Here is a 25,882-nt window from a genome sequence, read left to right as displayed (position 1 = left end):
AAGTACTATGTACACAGTAGGCATTTAATAATGTTTAATGAAATCATACAAATAGACTATCAACTCCCTCACAGAGGGAACTATGCCTTCTTTGAATAGTCCTCTCAACATTTACTAAGGCTTACTATTCTTGGGCACTCTGCTGACCTAGGAGGGAGAAAATCCCTGCCCTCAAGGAGCTCATATATTTATGGGGAAATTGAGGAAATGATTTATAAGTCACTGTACTTCATGAGGACAAAACAGAGAAAATGGACTTTCTGGGCTCACTTGAGGAGCTCTGGAGCCTATTCCAGGAAGTTAGCCCTATGCGACACTAGTTGTTCTTAGAAATTCACATTTCAGAAATGAAAAATTTCTGGTACGTTCTTGGGATAATTGGGTGGTGTTAATTATTGGCTAAAGACTCTGAATGAAGTATTATTTAGGGTAGTGCCACCGTGTCACAGGTACCAGGGCCTAGGAAGGGGAATAAAAGCAGGTGACCTAGGAAATCAGAACACTCACCAGAATCATTCTCACATTTGCTGCTGCCACAGGCACAGAGACATCCTCAGAAAGATGAAGCTTCTGCTGCTGAGTATGGGCTTGGCCCTGGTCTGTGGCCTCCAACCTGAGTATAGGAGATCAGAGGAAGACCTGTCAGATGAAAAGGAACAAAAATGGGAACAGGTGGGTGGGGTGGAATGGGTTGGGAGAGGAAGGGGGTTGGGAATACCAGACAAGGAGAACACAACCTCTTTTTTCCCAAAAGGACTGGTGGGAGTAGGAATTAGGACAAGATGGAAAAGATATGTGAATGTGTGTTTTTTAATAGCTCTAGAAGTTATATGACATTTTAGGACTGGCTAGGTAGCACAGTGTGGGACTTGGAGTCAGGAAGGCTTATCTTCCTGAGTTCAAATCTGGCCTCAGACACTGACTGGCTATGTGACTCTAGGCAAATCACTTAACCTTGTTTGCCTCAGTTTCTTCATCTGTAAAATGAGCTGGAGAAGGAAGTGGTAAGCCACTCCAGTATTTTTACCAAGAAAACCCCAAACAGGGTTACAAAGAGTCAGACATGACCGAAGAACAAAAATAACAAATATGGTATTTTAAGATTTACAAAAGGCTTTACAGATATCATCTCATTTGACTCTCACAACAGCCCTGCAAAGTCTTCTGACTCAAAGCTGTGCTTCCCAATAGTTGTACTGTCTGAAAATGAAAATCCGAAATGATGCATGATTGTATGTATTTTTGCCTATGACTTGTAGAGTATTCAAAAAAAAGAATAAGGAGAAATGCTTCAAATTCTCATTCCTGGCCACATAATTCCATAGGAGAACTTTCTGCACTTGTGAAATCAAGGGGATGGACCAGGCAACCTCTAAGGAACCTCTAGTTCTAAATTTCTATGATTCCATTATGCCATTTTTTTTCAAAAGGCAAAATTAATCTCAGGGACCATGATTGACATCTATCCTCTCAGCTTCTTACTGTAATAGAAAATGATGTTATAGATCCCAGAAAATCTCATAGAAGAACCTGTCACTCTAAGGCATGGACCCTGGAGGTTCTCTTTTTTGGCAGCTGCCATTTAAAATGATTTTGTTAATAGGATGCTAATGATAACTTATGTCTTTGTTTCTGCATTTGAGCTGCTTTTGATGCTACATGGTTTCTTCCATGGTTTGGGGAGTGATCTCAGACTCAGTCAGAGAAGAGGAGAAGAGCATTCCTCCAGGAGGCTCTACTGATTAGAGTCAGAGAAGGGACTCAGGATTAGCTCAAATCTTTCATAAGTGATTGTCACTGTTAAGACCCCAGTAAAGATGCTTCCTACTCCTTATGGAAATTTTACATTTCTCCTTCAAAATTTTTTTAAAGAAAACTAATCAGTTAGTTGCATCTTAAGACAAGATATACAGCAACTGGCAGTGAAAAATCAAATAACTTGCCAAAGGTCACATGCTAAGTACTATTCTAGCCAAGACTGGAAGCCAAATCTACTAACACTGATTCTCACACTTTTTCTGCTTTTCAGTGATGAAAATATACACACAAAGGCAGAATTGGGGTAGGGGGCCTCAATTTCTTCATTTGTAAAATGAAGGGTTTGGGGTATGGTCTCTTCCAGGTCTCAAATCCCATGATCTTGTGATCAGGGTGTTTTCCTTCCTTCCATTCTCACCCAGACCTTTTCCCATAGCTTTCTGGACACTGGCACACTGTTGGATTGGCCTCAAGTGACAGATCTCTGATTGAGGAGGAAGGTCCCTTTAGGAATTTTGTCCAAAATATCACTGTAGAGAATGGAAACCTAAATGGACTTTTTTTGACAAGGTAAGTACTACTCATGTTAGCTGCAAAAAGTAACAGAAATCTGAGCCACAGCTCCGGACTTTCTCCCCCAACACAAGCTGAGCCTGTCTGTCCTAGGTATCAGTCACTTATGAAGTTTCCATGGTAAAGTTGATCTTGAAAATATAAAGGGCAACTCTGAAATGGAAACAATACTAATGTAAGCTCTTTGTAAAAAGAAATTGTTTCATTTTTATTTGTATTCCTAGTATCACAGTGCTTTGTATATAATAGGAACTCAGTAAGTTTATTGAGGGATCCACTGATAAATGGCAACATAAAGACTTCAAGTGTGTGTGTGTGTGTGTGTGTGTGTGTGTGTGTGTGTGTGCAAGGGAGAGGCAATATTGATTGCAAAAGAGGCTTAGGTCATAAGCTGGGGAGACCTTTCTATCCCCTGCAACCTTCCATAAAATACTGCTCAGTCATTGGTCATTCTTCAGAGGCAGGATAGGTTCATAAAAAAACTCTGCTAAGACAACAGAGAACAGAGAAATAGGAGAGAAGCAAATGTCCCTAGGACACATTGATGTCTTAGCAGACAATATCAAAAGAATCATCTTTGATCCATAAGTTCTGAAATGTTTGGCATGATTTATCCTCTTCATAAAGGATTTTGTGATTAAATCAATCATCCCAGATAACTTAATTTTAGATTTTCTGCCAGAAAAAAAATCAAAGAAGAGAAAACCCTGGACTGAGTTCTAGACTTTATTCACTCCCTGACTGTTAGTGCTTAAATGACTATCTCTTTTCAAGTCTGTGTTTCAATTATATCCTTTAAATGGGGTCTTTGTTATATGTACTCTACTCATCTTTTCTAGATGTTGTGGAGATAATGATACCATTTCATATTTACATAGTGCTTTCAAGTTTATAGAAAATTATTTCCACAATTACACATGCAATTATTATTTCCATTTTATTAGTGAGAACACTGAATCTCAGAGGAATAAAGTGACTTGTCCAAGGTCACATTTTGGGGGGAAGGGAGAGACAGTTTTCTTTGAATCCCAAGTGCTTAGCAAATGCCTGGAATATAGAGTGTTCTTAATTAATACTTGTTGATTGACTGACAATGAGGTTCAAACACAAATCTTCTGACTTCTGGCACTATTCTTTCATAAAAAGTCAACACCCCAAAGTCTGCTTATGCAGACTTTCTGCATGAATATTCTATTTAACTGACATCACATATTCCATATACTGATCACAGATTTTCAAAAAGTAAGAATAAAAATTTTCTTGCCAATTTTTAAAAATAAAATTTTTAATTCTTTTGAGGAGTTAGAAATCACTCAGGAGACTTCATTATTTATAATATTATAGTAAGGACTGAAGGCAGGTAGGTGGTACAGTCAATAGAGTGACAGGCCTGGAGTTAGGAAAACCTGAGTTCTAATCTGGTCTCAGACACTAGCTGTGTGACACTGTACAAGTTACTTAACTTTGTTTGCCTCAGTTTCCTTATCTGTAAAATGAGGTGAAGGAAATAGTAAACTACTCCAGTATTTTTTCCAAGAACACTCCCAAATGGGTCAAAAAGAGTTGGATATGATTGAAATGACTAAATAATTATAAAAAAGGACTAATAAGAATTTTTGTAAATTTTGTAGACAAAATTGAAGTTCTGGAATAGATTTTGAAAGCAAAATTCACTATGTGAAGATGAAGTGTTATTATAATCCTAATCTTTATTTCCAGGAAAAATGGCCAATGCACTCTATTATTTCTTAATGCTCTCAAGACTAATGAAGCAGGTCATTTTAAGTTGAACTGTAAGTATAAATGAGAATACCACTGCCATACAGTCATTCACCAAAATGAGTTAATGGACTAATTGATTAACCAGAATAGACGAATATGCCTTTTTTGTCAGGGGAGAGGCAACTGCAGCCTCGCTCTGGACAGCCACAATTCTTACCTGACTATAGTATGCCAAGCCCAAAATCAGGACCTCTAACCTGTTCACTTTCTCCACCCCCCGCTCCTGGCCACCGTCCATAGCTATAGAGGTCAGATAAGCCTTGACAGGACTAAAATGGCAACTAAATCATTGGGTGACCTTGCACAAGTCCCTTCCCCTCTCCAAGGCTGTTTCCCAACCTGTAAAGTGATATAGCTGGATTACAGGACCTTCCAATGTCCCTTTCATCTCTACTATTCTGTGACACTAGAGGGCTTGGGGAGGGGAGGGGATACCCTTAAAAAGTTTTGTGAGTGGGGCGGCTAGGTGGCGCAGTGGATAAAGCACCGGCCCCGGATTCAGGAGTACCTGAGTTCAAATCTGGTCTCTGACACTTGACACTTGCTAGCTGTGTGACCCTGGGCAAGTCACTTAACCCCCATTGCCCCACAAAAAAAAGTGTTGTGAACAAAATCATAGTTTGTCTGGGATTTCAGAGAATGCTAAGAAATGCCTTTACCTAGAATACAACTATAGACAGATATCAAGTTTTTTCACTAGTTCCTGCAGCATCAGAAAATTTCATCTCTACTGTCTCTTGATTTCACAGATTATGGAACTACTGATATCTACTATGAAAGCTCTAAGCCAAATGAATATGTCATATTCATTTTGTATAACCACCACAATGGGAAAGTAAATGTTGTGGCAAACCTCTTTGGTATGTATCTTATGACCCTTCCTTAACACTTGTTTTCTTCTTCATTCCTTGAAAAAGGATGAGCAGTGAAAGAAAAGAAAAAGTGACTAAAACTGACTCCAACAATGATGTACAGTGTCTAAGATGAAGAAAGCATTTCCCAGAATAGCAAATTGATCATTCTGAGACCTCCTGGAGGCAGACAGTCCAAGAATTTAATAGAATGTAAGCTCCTTGAAAGCAGGAGGTCACTTTTGTTTTTTGTCATTATATCTCAGGCACTTAGCGCCAAAATTTGATATATAGTAAGTTAATTAAATAAATTCTTGTGAAATGAATGAATAACAAACCTTCTTTAGGAAATCCTCACACTGCTCTGGCAAAGAATATAGAGCAGAGAGACCATTTAATAGAGACTTTACTTTATAATAGAAGAAAACTGTTGATTCATTTACTCATTAATAAATGAAATGAACATAAAAAAGTGATAAGGTAAAATGAGAAATTACCAAGTGTCATGGTAGTTTATGGGAAGGAGAGATCATTTTTGGTGGGGGATAAGATAGACTTCAAAGAGATAAATCATTTAAAGTGAACCTTGAAGGGCAGAATGGAAGTGAATAGAGCTGGCTGGAAGGTTATTCCAGAGAAGAGCACCAGGTAAACAATTATGGTGATCAGATGCGGAGGAAGGTGTCAGTTACTGGGAAGAATCATGTTCATATACTCATATTCACAACTTGTTATTCACACCTTTACCACTTGAATTTCTAAGTAGCTTGAGGTTCTATCAAAGAGGATTGGCCAAATATTCCCTATCTTACTCCTCCCCACTCATTATATCATCTGAAAAAAATCACTGCTTCCTTCCTCTATAAAATCAGGTACTTAGTCTAGATGATCTCTGTCTTCCTGATGTCTTATGGTTTTCATATTGTAGTGAGATACAATGCAGTGATTATCTTCTAAGTGACAGGGAGAGTGAGGAAGGACCAGGGTAGGTACAAGTATTTCTCTGAAAGAGATTTTCATAGTCACTCAATCACAGCTATACTCATGAAAAATGGGTTGAACCCCCAGACTCTCCTGCACCAAGCATACCATATTGTTCTATATGCCCCTTTCTTTTTCATAGCCAAACTCCTGGAAAAAAATTTATCGTCTCTGTTTTCTCACTTCCCACTCCTTTCTCAACCACTTTTGCAGGATAATTTATCTGTATTCCATTCCAATAGTGCACGTATATACCCCAAGGCTACCATCACTCTAGCTCTTGCTCTTGCTCTCGCTCTCTCCTTTGCTCTCGCTCTCGCTCTCTCCTTTGCCCTCGCCCTCGCTCTCTCCTTTGCTCTCGCTCTCTCCTTTGCTCTCGCTCTTGCTCTCTCCTTTGCTCTCGCTCTCGCTCTCACTCTCTCCTTTGCTCTCACTCTCATTCTCTTGTTCTTGCTCTCACTCTCTCTCACCTACCCATGTATCCACACATCCAATCTGCAATCACAGTTTCTCTGCAGATGACTCTCAAATCAATATATTCAGTCATCATCTTTTGTCCTTGAGTTGCCAGGGATCTCTACCTAGATTTCCCATTGGTATTTATCAAACTTGATAAGTATATTCGCTATATCTCCTCTTTATAACTTCTCTTTTTCTTTCTAGGAAATCACCACTCCTCTATTCATCTAGTGTCACAAACTAGAAGTCAGTCTTGACTTCATTCACTCCAACTCATATACAATCAGCTGCCTCCAAAATTTTCTACCTCTAAATTCTCTCTTCCATTCTGTTCTGTCTACTCAAAGTATGGCTACTTTAATTTTTGTACTCTTTACCTATGGCCTAGAGTATTGCAAAAACCTACCAACCTAACTGGTCTCTGAATCCTGCATCTCCCATATCCAACCCATTTTCTTCAGAGCCACCAAATAGAATTCCCTAAAACTCAGGACTAACCAAGGCACTATCTTACTCAAAATGCCTCCAGCACAAAACAGAAACTCCTCTTTTTGACATTTAAGGTGGTTGATTAGCTAGCTCTAGTTTATTTTTTCTAGGCTGATTACATTTGGAATATTCTATGTTGTGAAGATGTAAAATCCTTTCCATGCTCTCTAGACTTTGCCCTTTCCTCTCCAATTTCACCTTCCCTTTTATCAGTGTGCCCACCTTTTCCTCTTACCCTTCTACCTCCCTATAGGATAAGCTAAATTTCTTTATCTAAATGAGTGTATATGTCATTCCCTCTTTGAACCAAATCTGATGAGAGTAAGGTTGAAACAATGCTCACCTCTCCATTCTTTCCTTCTATTGTAATAAGTTTTTTGCACCTCTTCATGTGACATAATTTACCCCATTCTACCTCTTCTCCCCATATAGTCCTTTTTTCACCACTTAATTTTTTATATCATTACAATAGTCAATTTATATCTATACCCTCTATATATATTCCTTCTATCTGTCCAAACAGGGATGCAGTTCTCAAGAGTTACAAGTATTATCTTCCCGTGTAGGGATGTAAACAGTTTAACCTTATCAAATAACTTTTTTTTACCTGTTAACCTTTTTATATTCTTGAGTGTTGTATTTAAAGATCAAAGTTTGTGTTCAGTTCTGGTATTTTAATCAGGAAAGCTTGAAAGTCCCCTATTTCATTGAATGTCCATCTTTTCCCCTGAAAAATAATGCTCAATTTTTCTGGTAGTTGATTCTTCATTGCAATCCAAACTCCTTTGCCTTCTGTAATATCATATTCCAAGCCCTCCAATCCTTTAATGTTGAAATTGCTAGGTACTATATAATCCTGACTGTGGCTCCATGATATTTAAATTGTTTTTTTCTGACAGCTTGCAATATTTTCTTATTCACCTAATAATTCTGGAATTTGGCTCCAATATACCTTGGGTTTCTCTTTGGGGGTCTCTTTCAGGAGGTAATCGGTGGATTATTTCAATGACTATTTTATCCTCTGGTTCTAGGATATCAAGACAGTTCTCCTTGATAATTTCTTGGAATATGGTGTCTAGACTCTTTTTTTTTTCTTTGATCAAAGCTTTCAAGTAGTCTAGTAATGCTTAAATTATCTCTCCTGGATCTATTTTCCAGGTCAGTTGTCTTTCTGATAAGGTATTTTACATTTTATTCTATTTTTCATTCTTTTCACTATGTTTGACTGATTCCTGGTGTCTCATGGAGTCATTAGCTTCCCTCTGCCCAATTCTAAATTTTAAGGCATTATTTTCTTCAGTAAGCTTTTGCAGTTCCTTTTCTATTTGACCAATTGTATTTTTTTTTAGTGAGGCAATTGGGGTTAAGTGACTTGCCCAGGGTCACACACGCTAATAAGTGTTAAGTGTCTGAGGCCAGGATTTGAACTCAGGATATTTCCTGACTTCAGGGCTAGTGCTCTATCCACTGCGCCACCTAGTGCCCATCAATTGTATTTTTTAAGGGTTTGTTTTCTTCAGTCAATTTTTGTGTTTCCCTTTCCTAGCTGTTAATCTTTTTTTGTAATAGTTTTCTTTCATACCTCTCATTTCTCTCATTTCTTTTTCCATTTTTCTTCTTACCTCTCTTTTTGATTTTTAAAATCCTTTTTGAGCTCTTCCAGAAGACCTTTTGGTCTTGAGGACCAATTATCTTCCCCCTTGAGCTTCATACATAGGCATTTTGACAGTGTTGTCCTCATATGAGTTTGTGTTTTGGTCTTCCTTGTGGCCATAGAAGCTCTCTATGGTAAGGGTCCTTTTCTGTGTCTTACTCTTACTCTGTTTCTTACTTGCTATTTTTTTACTTTTAAAGTTGAGGTCTGCTTCTGGGGCATAGGGGCCACTGTTGCAAGCTTCTTGTACTGGGGGATAGGGTCTTTACCTGGTCTGGCTTTCTGCTCTACGGCCTCTGGGGCTTGTAGATTCCTCACTGCTCTGGGCTTGCTCCTTACACTGGGATGGCTTGGCCTAGTTGCACTTGTCCTGGGCATAGTTATCTTTTTTGTGGGTGATTCTCTACCTGGCTAGTTTGCCCTCTCAGCTGGGGCTGGGGAAGTCTCACAACTGGTTTGCTGTGCCACCAGCCTGCTGAGCCAGAACCAAGGGGCCTCAGCTGCTGATCTGTGCTGTGGACAAAAGCCTCCTGCTGACTTCCCCAGACACCCTCTTCACTGTGCTGAGCTCTGATGTGCTCCCCTTTCATTCAAGTGAGAGGGAACTTTTCTGAAGTCTTCTAAGTTATCTCAAGTTGGAAGATTGTGTCTTTCTGTCTTTTTGTATATCTGGGAGCTCTAGAATCCATTTAGAGGCTTAATTGAATGTTTCTGAGGAAAACTGGGGAGAGCTCAGTCAACTTCCTGGCTTCTCTGCCATCTGGGCTCTACCTTGCATACTTTCTAGGCTTTAAACCCTATGGGATATCTTTTTTTAATCCATAAATTGCAGCACAATTCCTGTATGTAAAGTATAGTAGGTACTTTATAAATACTTGTTGATTGATTTACTAGGTGATTGGGGATCCTCTTCCCTCCTTTCTTCAGGGTATGAATTGTCATACCTCATACCAGGCAACATGGCAACTCCAATCCCCAAAATTGCACAAAGGGTATGAACTCCTTCCCCATGTCTCTCCATCCTTCTCTCCTGTAGCCATTTCTCCCCTTGATATTTGTAAATGATCAGTTAGAGACTCACTAACCACTCTCACTCTCACCCTGACTACAGGCCGGACTCCAAATCTGAGCAATGAAATCAAAAAGAAATTTGAGGAATATTTTACAAGCAGAGGATTTAGGAAGGAAAACATTTTAGATGTATCTGAAGTTGGTAAGTCCTGCTTATTCCTGGCTCTTTATTCTCAATTTCTCTGGATGACATTAAGGAGGATTCTACAGCATAGAAACACTCTCAGATTCGTTTCCCTATCCTTACCCAAGAAAGTCCTATTCCTTTTCCATTTGGCATGGTGACAAACAAAATCTAAGTAGGTCTTGGTGTCTTCCTTTCTCTCTGCAGATCATTGCTAGGAGTTTGACCAACAAAGAAGCTGATTTTGTCCTTCAGGTCTGTAATATTTAATTTTGGTATTATTCTTTGGGAATCATGCTTCTTTAGGAAACCAGAACAGGGTGCCTTAGGGGATAGGCACAAAAAGTGGGACAAATATAGATCAGGTTGGTGAGACTCTCCTTTTTTGGGAGTCCCTAATGTTTATTTCCTCTTGGCCATCCTGAAATATTCCTTTAAATAAAGTGCTTAAAATGGGGAAATGAGGGTGGCTAATATTACCTTTCTGATTACAGTTATTTAAATTATGCTATATTTACATACCACACTGCTCAATATTCCTTTTTTCTCCCTGTTCTTTCCTTGCCCTTTGTCTTTTTTTCTTTCTTTTTTTTTTTTTTGCTAGGGGCAATAAGGGTTAAGTGACTTGCCCAGGGTCACACAGCTAGTGTGTCAAGTGTCTGAGGCTGGATTTGAACTCAGGTCCTCCTGAATCCAGGGTTGGTGCTTTATCCACTGTGCTACCTAGCTGCCCCTGCCATTTGTCTTCTATTCTTTCCCCCTTCCCTGAAATCAATGTGTGTGAATTTAAGGAGAGAGTATGGAAGAGGATCAGTGCTGGAGATTGGAGTGAGGGTAAAAGTGGTGCTAACACCCTGTGATTGGGAAACATTCTTCACTTTAGTGTTTAGTTAGAATTCAATTCTATTTCCCCACCTCCAATTCTTCTAAAAGATATCTGTCCCCATTTCCTAGAGAGGGTTAATGGAACAGGAAACTCTATTTCCTGGGGGTTTTTTTCTGGCCTTATCTTCACAATTCATCTTCCATGGATCTTTCAGTCATATATAAATATAAACATAAATTTACATATTGTCTTCCCCCCACCCCCATTAGAATATAAACTTCTTAAGGGAAGTGATTGTCTTTTGCCTTTTTTTGTTTTTGGTATCTCTAACAGTTAGCACAGTACTACCCTGCCCATAGTAGAAACTTAATAAATATTTATTGAATTGAATTGTTCCCACTCCCAATTCAATCTGTGGCTATTTTATAATCAGATTCCTATCTTTTTCCTTTAGGGTTTCTTAGGAGACTGAATCCTTTCCTTGCTGGGCTCCCCACCTACTTTCTCCAAAGAATTATCAGCATGATGATCACATTTTCTGGAGGCCTCTTTGCCTCATCTCCAAGCTTCAAGGGGATTCTGTCCTTCAAGCTCTGCCTCTTTATAGGCAGGACTCTTGGGTGAGGCCATTCCTACAAAGTCCAATAAATGATTTACCCTGTGTACCAGGTGTCTAAGTCTGTTTGAGAAGCTTAGGGGATGGGGAGAGGGTGGATAATGCTGTCTGAGCAATGGTAGCAGGAGTCTTCACATCTAGTTCACCCAAATACCTAAATTGACTTTTTACATTTAAGCTGATTAATTCATCTAAAAAATAAAGACATATACAGAAGCCAGAATTCAGTCCCTCTGCTGGATTATTTCAATAAGTTAGGGCTTGAGAAAGGGAAAGGGAAAGGCTGATATCCTATGAAACTTCTAAGTATCTTAGAGAGTCATCTATCTGTCTTTGCTTCTTCTAGTACCGTTGACTGTAATTGTTGTGATCTCTCTAACTCTCTCTTTGTCTTTCTTCAGAGAGATTTTTCAAAGTACCATGGTAGTGGAAACTCTGACCTCCAATTCTGATGTCTCCTCTTCTCATACTTAGAAGATATACCATTGCTAGGAACCATAATGACTTAGGCCTCCTCAGAGGTAGTCCTGTCAGAAGGGTTGTTGCACACAGTAAAAGACTTAGAAATCAACAAGTAAACTCAAAATATGCACTTAAGAGGAAATGTGGAAAATGTATTTTCTTTAATTTATTTAATTTCTCATTTTTTTGCTGGTTAATAATTGTGCATTTCAGGTCCTGCTAGTTATTTATAAGTTTTTATCTTTGTTGTGACTTCTTCACATTCACTTTAAATTTTGTTTACTTGATTTTCCTCCCTTTTCTTTTTAATCCAATTGGCTAAAGATCTATCAATTTTGTTAGTTTTTTTTTCAAAAAAGAAGCTTTTAATTTTATCAGATATACTTGTTTTCCAAGTCATCTATTGCTTCTTAAATTCTAAAATAAAATCTTATAAAAAGACTCCAGCAATGCATGCTTATTAATGTATTTTATATCCTATCTCCATATCACATCTAATATAATTCTCCTCTCATACTTCAAACTTGCCCTTGTAACAAAGAAAAACAGTTAAAATTAATTAACATAAGCTACACAGCTTTAATTACCCAGATGCCTGCTTTTCAAAGAGAAGGTGGGAGAGGGTTACACTTACTCATCTCTTCTCAAGGGCCATAACTGTTCACTATGACTACAGAGTTTAGCTTAGTTTGGGCAGTCTTTGTATTTCTTTCATTATATGCATTGTGTATATTGTTATTTTGGTTTTGCTTAACTTATTTTGAATCATTCATACACATCATCTCATGTTCTCTTATATCCTTTTCTATTTCTGAATATGTTGTTACTATTTGGTACATATTCCATGAGTGTCTCATTTCATGCCAATATTGAGCCTCAGCTGCTAGGCTTCCTGAATCAGGTCTGGACTACAATACTACAGGGGGGCAATTTTGTTACTAATGTGTTAAATATTATACATAAAAACCCCAAGTTCCAAGTGTTCATAGTTTCATGAACAATCTTTTGTTTATTAAACATTGAAACATTCATGTTTATTGATTTACTAAAGAAGAAACTTTAATTTTTAAAATGAGGATAAAAAGACCCAGGAATAACAACAACTCACATGGACATTGTATAGGTTTATAAAATGCTTTCCTTATAGAAACCTTTAGTATATTTAAATAATAATTAACATTTACATAGTAATTTAAAGTTTGCAAAATGCTTTACAAATATAATTTCTTTTGATTCTCACAATGACCCTGGCAGGGAGGTGCTTTATCCCCATTTTATAGATGAGGAAAAACTGAGGCTCAGAGAAGTTAAATGACTTGTCCCAGGACATAGAGCTAATGTATGACTAGTGTGTGAGACCTGATTTGGAGTCAGGAAGACCTGACTTCAGGTTCAGTTCTTTGATCACTGCACCACCTAACTTTTCATACATAGACCTTCTTTCCTACATAGCTACCCCATGACCACCAACATTGTCATTGCCATCCCAACTACTACCACCATCATTGGTTTCTTTTTGAAGGAGCACTCTTTCACTAAAGTCCTGTTCTGTTGTTTCACCATCATATGGAAGATACTCTAGGTCCTCACAGTCTCTGCCATGTAAGCCCAAGTTCTGGCAGGTCCTACCCAGAAGCTACATCTTGGAGTAAAGGTTGAAGTTACTCAAGGCCCAAGCTTAGCTTATTTCAGAGAGACCCATCAGTAGACTGTCTACAAGGTGAAAAAAATTTCCAGTCACACCAAGTCTCAAATATCTGATTAGTTAGAGATTAATTGTTGGAATGAGGACATGAAGTAGTAGTGCCTATATAAGGCACTGTAGTAAGCTTTTAAAAAAATGAACACAGTCCTTTTTCTCTGGAGTTTTCTGTTTAATAGAGAGGGTAGTAACATGGATGCATACACTAACAGATATACACCTCTTTATAAGTTGTGACACAGTGATATATCACCCAACACTGAGAAATATACTGCAAATGGAGTCTTGAAATCTGAGAGGATACAATGGAAAGAAGTGATCAGATCAGAGAAATTCAAGAAAGACTTCCCACTCTTTCCTTCCTTTAGCTCAAAATGGCTTAGGAATAGATCAGAGGTTCAATCTAACCTCCTCAACTGTGACATGCGATCATAGCACAAATAGTTATTTGGAAGGCAGCCTGTTACAATATGTTCTTATAAATGAACTTTGGAGAAAAGGAACAGTAGGTTCCTCAGGGGACGGAACATTGCTGTCCTTGGAATTATTGAAGAATAGCTAATGATTGGCAAATTTTCAATGAAGGAAAAGCCATTATGGGGAATAAGAGGTCTTGCTGGGTCAATTTAGTGGGGGAACTCAAGTCTCAGAGGGGATATAAAAGCAGAACAGAGAAACAGTTGGGATCATTCATAGGAACCATATATCCTTTCTTGGCTGCTGGAGATAAAGAATTAAGGGCTGTGAGGATGAGACTTCTGCTATTGACTATGAGCTTGGCCCTGGTCTGTACCCTACAGGTTAAGGCCACCAAAGGTTCAGTAAATGACATCAATTTCAACAAGGTACAAGAGGGTGTAGAGAGTTGTATGGATTGACATGGGATTGAAGAGGGGATTTAGAGACATGAAACAAAGAAAGACAGTACTAGAGTTAGTATTGAAAGCATCACTGGGGCTTTGGTTAGCATTTCAAAAATTATGAAACGTTTAAAGTCTGAACTGGTGTGTGACTATGTGTGTGTGTGTGTATGTGTATTTTTCTGTGATTGTGACTTAACTTTCTGAGGTTCAAATGGATTCTTTCTCATTGGAAAGGATGATTCACAATTCTCTTGTATTTACTTCCAACTAATCCATCCTAAATCCAAGTCTCTCCAAGACACTGAATGTCAAGTTCTCTTTGACTTTGTTTAGTCATTTAAACCAGTCCCTATGAGTATGCAATATATGGCATATGTGTATGTGATCATAGCAAAATTACAAACTTTGGGAATAATTTCTAATATCGGCAGGCCAGTCTCGGAGAATTGGCTGGAAGTTACAGTGACATAAATTAAAACAGAGAAATCCATTTTTAGGTTTTTTCTTTTTTCTTTTTTTAATTTTTGTGGGGACGGGAAAGGAGGAAAGGGTTGTGAAAGTGACATATGGGTAAGAGAAGATGTTGGTCACTGTTAAAGCCCATTTGTGGATTATGTGGTTTGCAAATTTTTAATTCCCTGGGCAGTCCCTGTGGATATGTTCCTGCCTGTTCTGCTCAAAGACTTGAGAGTGAATGTGCAAAATAATAGCAGTATCGTGAGAGATAAAAGCAACTGTTAGAGATGAGCAGTAGCTTATAGAATGGATAGAGAATGGAAGTCCAGAAGACTTGGGTTCAGAATTTGACTATAAGGCACGTATCAGCATTAAGGAACATGGGGTACTTCACTTCATCCCTGGGTCTCCATTTCCCTCACTTTTGCCTCTTGGTTGATGTTTCTTTGAAAATATTAGTGCAATAATAGTTGCTACTTTTAGAGAGTCCAGGAAAAAACTAACTTTGCTCCTTTCAGATGGACACAGGGGAAATGTTGAGGGTTTGAAAGGGATATCAAAGACCATGTGGACCAATCCTCTCAATTTATAGCTAAACAACATGCCAAATTGAGGTAATCGACTCACACAGTTAGGTATAATGACAGACCTAAGACTTGGCCTAATGTCTTTTGGTGTCCAGATAAATGTTCTTTCTACCCCAGTACAGTAGCTAGGAGTTTTTAAAAGATAAGGAAATTGAAAACATAGGCAGGGACTTTTTTGCTCCTAGAACCATGGATCACACATTCATAGCTGAATGATGATAATGCCCCTTGGAAGTGACCTGGTACAGCACTCTTGTTTATAGCTGCTACAGTGCATACAACATTGAACTTAAAATCAGGGTAAACTAGGTTCAACTCCAGACTCAGACACATGCCAACTGTTGGACGTAGGCAAGGTGCATTACTGTAAGCCTCAGTTCCTCGTCTGTAAAATGTGATAATAACTGGAATGTATAACACAGAATTGTGAATCAATTCAGTAAAATATGTTAAGTAATTGGTAAAATTTTAAGTAATATAGAAATATCAGTTATGATTATCATCATTATTATTGTAGTTATTGTTTTTGTTATTATTATGCATTATTATAGAGGCTACACACTATGGTAGATAGAAAGCTGAGCTTCTAGGTAGAAGTTCAGCCTTTGAAATATATTTATTCTTGATGCTAATGAAGTCACTATCCTCTTCAATACCCAATATAAGCAAGGTGCTGGTCTCCCTATTGAAAGAAGTTGCTTTACATGAAATCCACCAATAAAATTATTCCTTCATGACCCTAATGGGAGACCCTGCCACCTCAAAAAAGCATCAGTTAGTTACACCCTCATTAATAATTCTGTTCATTGTGGGATTCTTTTTATATTTTAACTATTTTCCACTCAGGTATGTATAAGGATAAATCCCTCTCTGACACACAAAACATTTCCCTGGCCCCTGTACATCCACAGGGCATAGCTACTTCAGAGTGAGCAGAATCACTTAATGGTTAAATAAGGTTTCAGCTCCCAAGCTTGTATGAGCCCCTGCTTGTCTACAATGTCAAGGGACCTAAAGAAAAACATTCTAGGAAATCTAGCCCTATCTCTCTTTATCAGAATAAGAATGTAGCTTCTCTTGTACTCAGCATACCATGTGTCCCTTTGGGGCTATAAAGGCAGTAGATATATCTGCCCCAGAGATCACAAAGGGTAGAACTTTTTATCTCTTCTCTTCAGACTCCTGTCACATTAGGACAAGGCCACACAAGACCTTCTCACCTACCTCCAGCCCAGTGACTTTCCCTCTCCTTTTTTCTTCTCTGCTCATCCTTTCCTTCCACTCATTTTACTAAAACATTTCTCTGAAGCTTCTAGGAAGGTGGTATCCTTTATTTTTGGCCTCCAGTGATGTGGGAAGCAACTCTGCAGCTTTTATCCACAGTATTGATGTGAAAGCAGACAATCTGATATTTTACTTCACCCTCAGGTAAGTCTAGTGAGAGAATGATGACAGATTGCTGGGTCTTAGTTCTAGGCTTCCTTACACAAAGGCTAGTTCAGGGCTCAGGACTGGAAATCCCTTATCAACATTCCCACAGCTATAATGGGGCTGGAATACAAAGAGAAAATGCTACTCTGGTACCTGGCATTGACTTATAACTATAGTAACTGTAAAGAAGAGTTACCAGAATAAATGGTAGCAATCGATCTATAGCACATTGGTCAGCAAGGTATCCCCAAGACCACTGCTTATTTTTGAGTTCAAGGTGTGTTTTTTCATTTTTATAGGAGAAATGGTGAATGTAGACAAGTTCCAGTATTGGCTTACAAATTGGAAAACAATAAATACAAACTCCGATGTACGTATCAATAATTCATTTTAGGCTCATAAATGTGTTCATTTACTAAGTTCTAATCTTGTTCTGGAATCAGATGAGGTAACAGACTAAAAGTATTTTGTGTTTGAAAATGTGAGCTATTATTATTGTCAAAGAGAATTAAAAGTAACACCAATACCATTTTATAGTTTACAAAATGCTTTATAAAATTAATTTATTTAATCCTCAAAACCATTTTGTGAGGTAGGTAGTATATTATTATATATTTTCAGATTCACTTTTTCAGATAAGAAAACAGGTTTAGAGAAAGATGGTGACTTGCTTAAGGTCTTGTCTTCAAATCTAGTACCTCTTTTCAACTAGATACCATGTTGTTCTCTTTGAATAGGCACATTTTATTAATGTTAATCTTGAAAAATTAATATCAACAGAAGAGAGAAACAGAAGACAGAACAATCTTTTATTAACCAAGTAGACACAAACACAAATTGTACAACCAGTAGAGAGTGATGGGGAAAACCTCTACCTTCCGAAGGAAGATATTTCCATTTTTGTATGGTTCTGGTTGTTAGAATGCTTTCTTACATAAACCCTAAATACGTCCTTCTGCAATTTTTGCCCATTTTTCTCAGTTCTACCATTTTGAGGCAAGCAGATTAATCTAATCCTTTTTCTTGAAAAGCCTCAAAATTCTTTGAGCTATTAACATCCTTAAGTGCATCAACCAATTCTTGATTGATACAGACTTGAGTTCCCTCACTATCTTATCCACTCTAATTGTCAATGTACTTTTTAAAATATTTCACTCATAAGTGATCATAATAACTCTGAATGTAAGGTCTCACCAGGGTGTAAGACAGTGGTAATTATCTTCTCCATTGATGAGAAGAGTCAGGCCAGATCCTAGTGAAGGGGCCAGTGATTGAATGTAGAATTTCTGTCTGTTCTCACTCCCTATATTATCAAGGGGAATTTTGATCTCATCCCATTACAGATCCAGGCAACAATGTACTCTACCTGGAAGATTCTGACCCAAATGATTATCTCCTGATTTATACAACTAATGAGATTCATGGGATGGAAACTAAAGGGGTAGAGCTCTACAGTAAGTGCCCTCTAGTTTTTCTTCCTGAATTCTGTCCACAGCAGCAAGTCCAGGTTTGTTTTCTCCTTAATCCCACAAATTCTCATCCTTGCCCTTTTCCAATCCTTTTGGGAGATGATTTTGTCTCCAGCTTTACTGAGAATAAAAGTATCATTCAGTGCAAGACCCTATATTTTCATTATCTTTCTGAGATGTAAGGCAAGTCTCTTCTATAGTCATCCTTCCTCCCTTGCTTTCTCTCGTCATTCCTTCCTCTATCCTATCTAAACAGAAAATTAAAGAGGAGTGGGCCAAATTGTTCCTAAATTCTTAGGCAAAAAGCAATGGAAAATCTGGAATTTCTGCTGGGTATTCTTTGTTTAAGGGAGAGAAATGTCCACTGTTGTGCTTTACTAGTCCTTGAATGAGATGAGAAACAGAAACTGTATTCCCTCTAGTAGCATGGAGGAACACTTAGGTTTTTTACCATGCAACTTGTCTTTGCATCTTAAAACTTTCCTAGCCCCTAACATTGATCTTTTTCTCTATTCCTTGCAGACTTTCTAGAATTCTTATCTTTTCTTCTGATATAACCTTGGGGCCTTGACATCTAATCATATGTTATATCCTAAGGATTTCTGGGCTTTTCTATCTTCTCTGCTATGAACTTTCTTTTTATGTTCTGTCTTTCCCAACTAGAGCCTAAAGAGTTCTTTGAAAAGCAAAAGATTATGTAATTATTTTTTCTATTTGTGTCCAAATCACTCAGAGGACTGGTTAAAAAATATTAAGTCCTGAATTTATGTTTTTTTCATTCATTTATTATTTCATGATCTGCAATAACAGATAATACTTTCCAAATGCAGGCCGACAGAAAGGAGGGGCTTTAAATCAAATCATAAAAAGTAAAATTTGAAGAAATTTATATATCACATGGACTTAAAAAAGAAAATGTTATTGACTTGATTAAAACTGGTAAGTCTTTCTAATATTTGTCCCCCATTGTTTCTAATTTTCCTCTAACAGAGAAAAGAAATTAACTGAAAATAAATATCCATACCTCAAAATCTCATCCTAACAGAGAGATCCCTTTTTCTTTTTCATGTAGAATGTTGGCATAATGAATATTTGTGGGAAGTTTATGTCAGAGAATCATTTATGTTTTGCTTTTTCTCTACAGATCCATGTAACCGCATTTTAGAATAGGAAAGTTGGCATCAGCATGCAGGTTTGTGACATCTGATTTTAGGGTTTTGCACTATAAGTAGTGGTTTGTGCTCGGAAACCCAGCTGTGGAATTGGATGACATTGAATCATGAAAGACCTTGTTTAGTTCCAAGGCCATTGTTGGGCTTGCTTCTCTATCCTTCATTCCTCCCCACAAACTAGAACTGAAAGTAAGAATGATAGTCATTTTAGTATCTTTAATTCAGCTCTATGTTTTTTTTGTTATTTAGCATTTATTTTCCCCAATTTCATGTAAAAACAATTTTCAAAACATCAATTTTTAAAATTTTGAGTTCCAAATTCTCTCCTTTTCTTACTCTGCACTCCCCCCTTTGAGAAGGCAAGAAATTCAGTAGGTTATACATGTGTAGTCATGCAAAATGTTTTTGTATTGGTCATGTTGTGAAAGAAAAAAAAATTTAAATCAAGAAAAATAGGCAGCTAGGTGGAACAGTGATAGAGCACCTACCCTGGATTCAGGAGGACCTGAGTTCAAATATTCCTCTGACACTTGACCACTTACTAACTGTGTGACCCTGGGCAAGTCACTTAACCCAATTACCTCACACACAAAAAAAATCAAGAAAAAAATTTTTAAACGCTTCATCTGTATTTAGGCATCATCTATTCTTTCTCTGGGGATGGATAACTTCAACTCTGTTTCTTCTGAGAATCCTTTTGTTCTTCCCTTCTTTTTCTCATGCTTCCCACTCAACTGGTTCACTCCTGTCCCTGATTCTCTAGGCCTTCTCCCCTCCCTTCTCTCTTATCTTCTACCAGATGCCAAGAAGCAGCTGCCTTGGGGAAGGAATACTATTGTCTGTGTTTGCTCAGGAATCCTTTATTGTTTGTTTGATATTCCCATTAAAATCTGAATAAAATGTCAGTTTAAGGATGAAAGTTTTTATTTTGCTATTTTTCAAGATATTACCATTGTGTTTCTCTCCCCTACAATTTGCATTATTGTTTTGTTATTATCTTGAAGAGCCAGGTTAATCATCTATCACAAATTCTTCCTCACTGAAAGTATTGGATGGGAGATTGAACCCGATGAAAGTCACCTTCTAAAGTCCCTTCCAATTTTAATTCTCAGACATGATTTCTTTTCTCTCCAGGTCAAACAGCTGAAGGCTTTTCAACATTCTTCATAGAGCATGACTTCGGACTCCTCACAAATAAGCCATCATCTTCTTTTTAAAGAGCGTCCTTTTAATGAACACCCCCTTTAGAAGGTAGTGCACAGAACTGGAAAAGTTATACAAATGTAGTATGATCAGAGAACCAAATGGAATGACTAACACCAATGATCTATATAAACATCACTCCCTTAGTGTACCAAAATTGTATATATTTGTGTATATACATAATGTATATACATATACACAAAAATAAGTTATATATATATATGTATATATACTTATGTATATGTACTTATATATATGTACATATACAAGTTACATTACACTATTGGTTTTATATTGATTTCTGATGAACAAAGACTAGAATTTGAAGTTATATATATTGTGCCCCCTCTCCTCATATATGTTTCTACTATGCTGGATTTCCCTTGTACGCATGTAATTGGTTCTTTAAATCTTAATGTAAGGAATAAAAATGCATAATGCAAGATTTCAGATTTGCATCTATATAAATTCTTCAAAAATGAATTCCTATTGACATCTTTTATTTTAAATCACTCACATTAAAGCACATAATCAGCTCATTGTTTTCCTGTTTTGAAATATTATTTTTCTGCTTTTTCTTATTTAAACTCTAAATCAGTTCAGATGTCTTCTAATACTTCTTTCTATCCACCATATTCATAATTTGTTATAGAGCAATAATATTACATTTTATACACGTGCAATTCCTTCAGCCATTCCCAAATCAGTAATGTGAGATTCAAATTGGATTATGGAGCATTAATCTCCCTCTTTAACTTTCCTTAAGAAAAAGGAGCCACTGAGCTTTAATCAGTTTTTTTTATTATTTATTGCTTGGGAACTGAATTAGACAACTAGAGTTGAAATTATTAGGGGAAATAAGGAAGGAGAAATACAAATGAGTAACCTTAGATCTATCTTAGTCTATTCCTTGATAAAACTCACCAAATCCCAAACTGCCCACCAGACCGTGAATCTCTGAAAAGACCAAACACCAAACCACATGCACTCCTTTCAATCCTGCTCTGTTACTGTTCACTGCCAGAGTGAGAGAGAGCTTCCCGTTCCTGCCCTCACTTTTAAGTCAGACCTACCCAGAAGGTCCTCGAGTTCTCCTCCCCCAAAAAGGAGGTCCTTCCAAAGTCGCTTCAGTAGCATGTGCAATCTCTCAAAGGATTCAGCTAAAACTTCCAATATATATCTTACCACAAATAATTTTTTCCACATTCCCCCCTTTTGTTTCATTTGAAAAAACAAATGAGTTTACTCAATGAAACAGCCAAAAATAATATCAATGCGAACAATAATATGTTAATATCAATATAAAAAGGGAGAGATAAAAGTTTTGTCCAGAGGGGTAGTCCCTCATTGAACAACGATGCTTTGACATTGATCTTGCAGAGGGAGGGCCTCTGCAGAGAATACATGTACATATGGTATATAATAACAGAAGGAGATAACAAAAACTAACAAAACTAAAACGGTTCATATATGTCTCTGAGTTCTCTTGTCGTTCTTGAAGTGGTATGATGTCATTAGGAGGAAGATGGATTCTGGTCTGGAAAACTGGCGTATTGCTGGATTTTTAACTAAACCTTAGCATAGTGTTGTCAATGATCAAATTAATACATTCAATTACATTCCCTCCTTTATATAATAGAGGGTTGAGGTAGTTATGCAACTATAACACTTCTTACCACCATGTGCCGGATCAAAGCCAAATTTAGTATATGTTCATGACAACTGAAAAAGTTTATGGAAAGATTATTATATGGGGGTGAATTACATCATATGAAGAGTTGAAAATAAACCTATTACAATAGAGGGAAAGAAGTGGAAGGTGAACATTTTTTCAACCTTACTCTCACTAGATTTGATTCAAGGAGGAAATAACATATACATTCATTTGGATAAAGAAACTTAGCTTATTCTTTAGGGAAGTAAAGGGTAACGGGGAAAAGGCAGGCTGATAGAAGGGAGGGCAGAAGCAGGGGAAAAACAAAAGGGACAGGGGCTAATAAAAGAGAGGGCAGATTGGGGGAGGCAGGGGTAAGAAGCAAAACGTTGGTGAGGAGAAATAGGGGGAAAAGAAAGGGGGAAAAGCACAAAGGGGGGTAAATAATATGAGGGAAATAGTAATAATAACTGTGAATGTGAATGGGATGAACTCTGCCATAAAACAGAAGTGAATAGCAGAGAGGATTAAAAAATAGATTCCTACAATATTTTGTTTAGAAGAAACACATTTAAAGCAGAGATAAACAAAGAGTAAAGGTAAAAGGTTGGAGCAGAATATATTATGCTTCAACTGAAGAAAAAAAAAGCAGGGGTAGTAATCCTTATCTCAGACAAAGTAAAGGCAAAAATAGATCTAATTAAAAGAGATAAGGAAGGAAACTACATCTTGCTAAAAGGTACCATAGATAATGAAGTAATATCAATACTAAACCTCTATGCGCCAAGTGTAAAGCATCAAAAGTTCTTAGAGAAGTTAAATGAGCTTCAAGAAGAAATAGACAGCACAACTATACTAATGGGGATCTGAATTTTCCCCTTTCAGAATTAGATAAATCTAGCCACAAAATAAATAAGAAAGAAGTTAAAGAGGTGAATAGAAAGTTAGAAAAGTTAGATATGATAGATGTCTGGAGAAAATTGAATGGGGATAGAAAGGAATATACCATTGTCTCAGCGGTATGTGGCATATATTCAAAAAATTGACCATGTATTAGGGGACAGAAAACTCATGGTCAAATGTAGAAAGGCAGAAATAGTAAATGCATCTTTCCCAGATCATGAGGCAATAAAATTTACATGTAATCAGGAGCCATGGAAAGGTAGACTGAAAATTAATTGGAAACTAAATAATCTCATTCTAAAGAAGGAGTGGGTCAAACAACAAATCATAGAAAAAATCAATAATTTAATCCATGAGAATGACAATAAGGAGACAACATACCAAAACTTATGGGATGGAACCAAAGCAGTGCTTAGAGGAAATTTTACATCTCTAAATACTTACATCAATAAAAAAGAGAAAGAGGAGATCAATGAATTCGGCATGAAAGGTAAAAAAGCTAGAAAAAGAACAAATTAAAAATCCCCAACTAAATACTAAATTAGAAATCCTGAAATCAAAGGAGAAAATTAATAAAATTGAAAGCAAGAAAAGTGTAGAATTAATCATTAAAACTAAAAGCTGGCTATATGAAGAAAACCAATAAAATAGATAAACCTTTGTTTAATTTGATTTTTTAAAAAAGAAGAAAACCAAATTACCAGTATCAAAAATTAAAGGGGTGATTTCACCACCAAAGAAATGGAAATTAGAGCAATAATTAGAAACTATTTTGCCCAATAGTATGCCAATAAATTTGACAATCTAAATTAAATGGATAGGGGGCAGCTAGGTGGCACAATGGATAAAGCACTGGCCTTGGATTCAGGAGGACCTAAGTTCAAATCCAGCCTCAGACACTTGACCCTTAACTAGCTATGTGACCGTGGGCAAGTCACTTAACCCTCACTGCCCTGCAAAAGACAAAAACAAAAACAATAAATGAAATGGATAAGTATTTACAAAAATACAAATTGCCCAGGTTAACTGAAGAGGAAATAAATCCTTAAATAAGCCCAGATTGGAAAAAGAAATTGAACAAGCCATCAATGACTCCTAAGAAAAATATCTCCAGGGCCAGATGGGTTTACAAGTGAATTCCTAACAAACATTTAAAGAATAATTAATTCTAATGTTATCCAAATTATTTGGAAAAATAGGTGAAGAAGGAATGCTATACCGAATTCCTTTTATGACACAAATAGGGTGTTGATACCAAAACCAAGAAAGGCCAAAACAGAGAAAGAAAAATTATGGACCAATTTCTCTAATGAATATTGATGCAAAAATTTTAAGATATTAGCAAGGAGATTACAGCCAATTGATCACCAGGATAATACACTATGACCAGGGTAGGATTTTATACCAGGAATGCAGGGCTGGTTCAACATTAAGAAAACTATCAACATAACCAGACACATCAATAAGAAAACTAACCAAAATCATGACTTTCTCAATAAATGCAGAGAAATCTTTTGAACATTCTTTTTTTTTTTTTTTTTTTTTTTTTTTGGTGAGGCAATTGGGTTAAGTGATTTGCCCAGGGTCACACAGCTATAAGTGTTAAGTGTCTGAGGCCGGATTTGAACTCAGACATTCCTAACAAAAACACTAGAAAGCTTAGAAATAGGTGGAGTTTTCCTAAAATAATAAGCAGTGTCTACCTAAAACCACCAGCAACCATTATATGTAATGGGATAAGTTAGAGGTCTTCCCAATAAGATCAGGGGAGAAAAGAAGGGATGTCCATTATCACCTCTATTATTAATATTGTACTAGAAATGTTAGCTTTAGCAATCAGAGAAAAAAAAGAAATTAAAGGAATTAGAATAGTCAAGAAGGAAACAAAACTATCACATTTTACAGATGATATGGTGGTATACTTAGAGAATCCTAGAGAGTCAAATAAAAAATTACTTGAAATAATTAACAAGTTTAGCAAAGTTGGAAGATATAAAATAAACTCACATAAGTCATGAGCATTTCTATACATGACCAACAAAGCTTAGCAAGCAAGAGATAAAAGAGAAATTCCATTTAAAGTAATGGTAGATAATATAAATACTTGGGAGTCAACTTGCCAAAAAAAAAAAAACAACCCAGGAACTATATGAACACAATTACAAAACACTTTTCACATAAATCAAATCAGATCTAATAATTGGGAAAAATATTAATTGCTCATGGATAGGCTAAGCTAAGATAATAAAATGACAATTCTACCTAAATTAATTTATTTATTCAGTGCCATGCCAATCAGACTACCTAAAAATTATTCTATAGAGCTAGAAAAAATAATAACAAATTCATCTGGAAAAACAAAAGGTCAAGAATATCAAGGGAAAAAATGCACAGGAAGGTGGGCTAGCCATACCAAATTTGAAGCTTTACTGTAAAGCTGCAGTCATCTAAACTATTTGGTACTGGCTAAGAAATAGAGTGGAGGATCAATGGAATAGGTTAGGCACAGGAGAGACAGTAGTAAATGTACTGTTTGATAAACCCAAAGACTCTAGCTTCTGGGATAGGAACTCAGTATTTGACAAAAACTGCTGGGAAAACTGGAAGATAGTATGACAGAAACTAGGCATAGACCAACATCTTACACCTTACACTAAAATAAGGTTAAAATGGGTACATGATTTAGACAGAAAAGAAAATTAAATGGGGATAGAAAGGAATACACCTTTTTCTCAGTCGTACATGGCACATACTCAAAAATTGACCATGTATTAGGGCACAAAAACCTCATAGTCA

General features: G+C 36.9%; 2 protein-coding genes across 2 annotated transcripts; both read left to right on the top strand.

Annotated features, from left to right (window-relative positions):
- The first annotated feature begins 561 nt into the window (after positions 1-561).
- Positions 562-13,910, top strand: LOC122739050 (trichosurin-like). The gene is made up of 6 exons (XM_043980906.1): positions 562-672; positions 2,195-2,328; positions 4,051-4,124; positions 4,863-4,973; positions 9,659-9,760; positions 13,717-13,910. Exons 1-6 carry the CDS (start codon positions 562-564, stop codon positions 13,908-13,910), a joined length of 726 nt encoding a protein of 241 aa, XP_043836841.1.
- Positions 13,911-14,097: 187 nt separating this feature from the next.
- On the top strand, positions 14,098-19,034 carry LOC122740276 (minor allergen Can f 2-like). Its single transcript, XM_043982255.1, has 5 exons — positions 14,098-14,193; positions 16,564-16,682; positions 16,985-17,055; positions 18,029-18,139; positions 18,985-19,034. Exons 1-5 carry the CDS (start codon positions 14,098-14,100, stop codon positions 19,032-19,034), a joined length of 447 nt encoding a protein of 148 aa, XP_043838190.1.
- The last annotated feature ends 6,848 nt before the right edge of the window (positions 19,035-25,882 follow it).

Source organism: Dromiciops gliroides, chromosome 2 (assembly GCF_019393635.1).
Source record: "Dromiciops gliroides isolate mDroGli1 chromosome 2, mDroGli1.pri, whole genome shotgun sequence".
Lineage (NCBI taxonomy): Eukaryota > Metazoa > Chordata > Mammalia > Microbiotheria > Microbiotheriidae > Dromiciops > Dromiciops gliroides.
This window is presented reverse-complemented; position numbering and strand designations above follow the sequence as displayed.

Excerpts from the sequence above, each read along its gene's own strand:
- LOC122739050 (XM_043980906.1), top strand. The coding sequence starts at position 562 with ATGAAGCTTCTGCTGCTGAGTATGGGCTTGGCCCTGGTCTGTGGCCTC. Across the intron at positions 4,125-4,862 it reads AGGTCATTTTAAGTTGAACT|ATTATGGAACTACTGATATC; the intron begins GTAAGTATAAAT and ends TTGATTTCACAG. Across the intron at positions 4,974-9,658 it reads TGTTGTGGCAAACCTCTTTG|GCCGGACTCCAAATCTGAGC; the intron begins GTATGTATCTTA and ends CCCTGACTACAG.
- LOC122740276 (XM_043982255.1), top strand. The coding sequence starts at position 14,098 with ATGAGACTTCTGCTATTGACTATGAGCTTGGCCCTGGTCTGTACCCTA. Across the intron at positions 16,683-16,984 it reads ATATTTTACTTCACCCTCAG|GAGAAATGGTGAATGTAGAC; the intron begins GTAAGTCTAGTG and ends TCATTTTTATAG. Across the intron at positions 17,056-18,028 it reads CAATAAATACAAACTCCGAT|ATCCAGGCAACAATGTACTC; the intron begins GTACGTATCAAT and ends ATCCCATTACAG.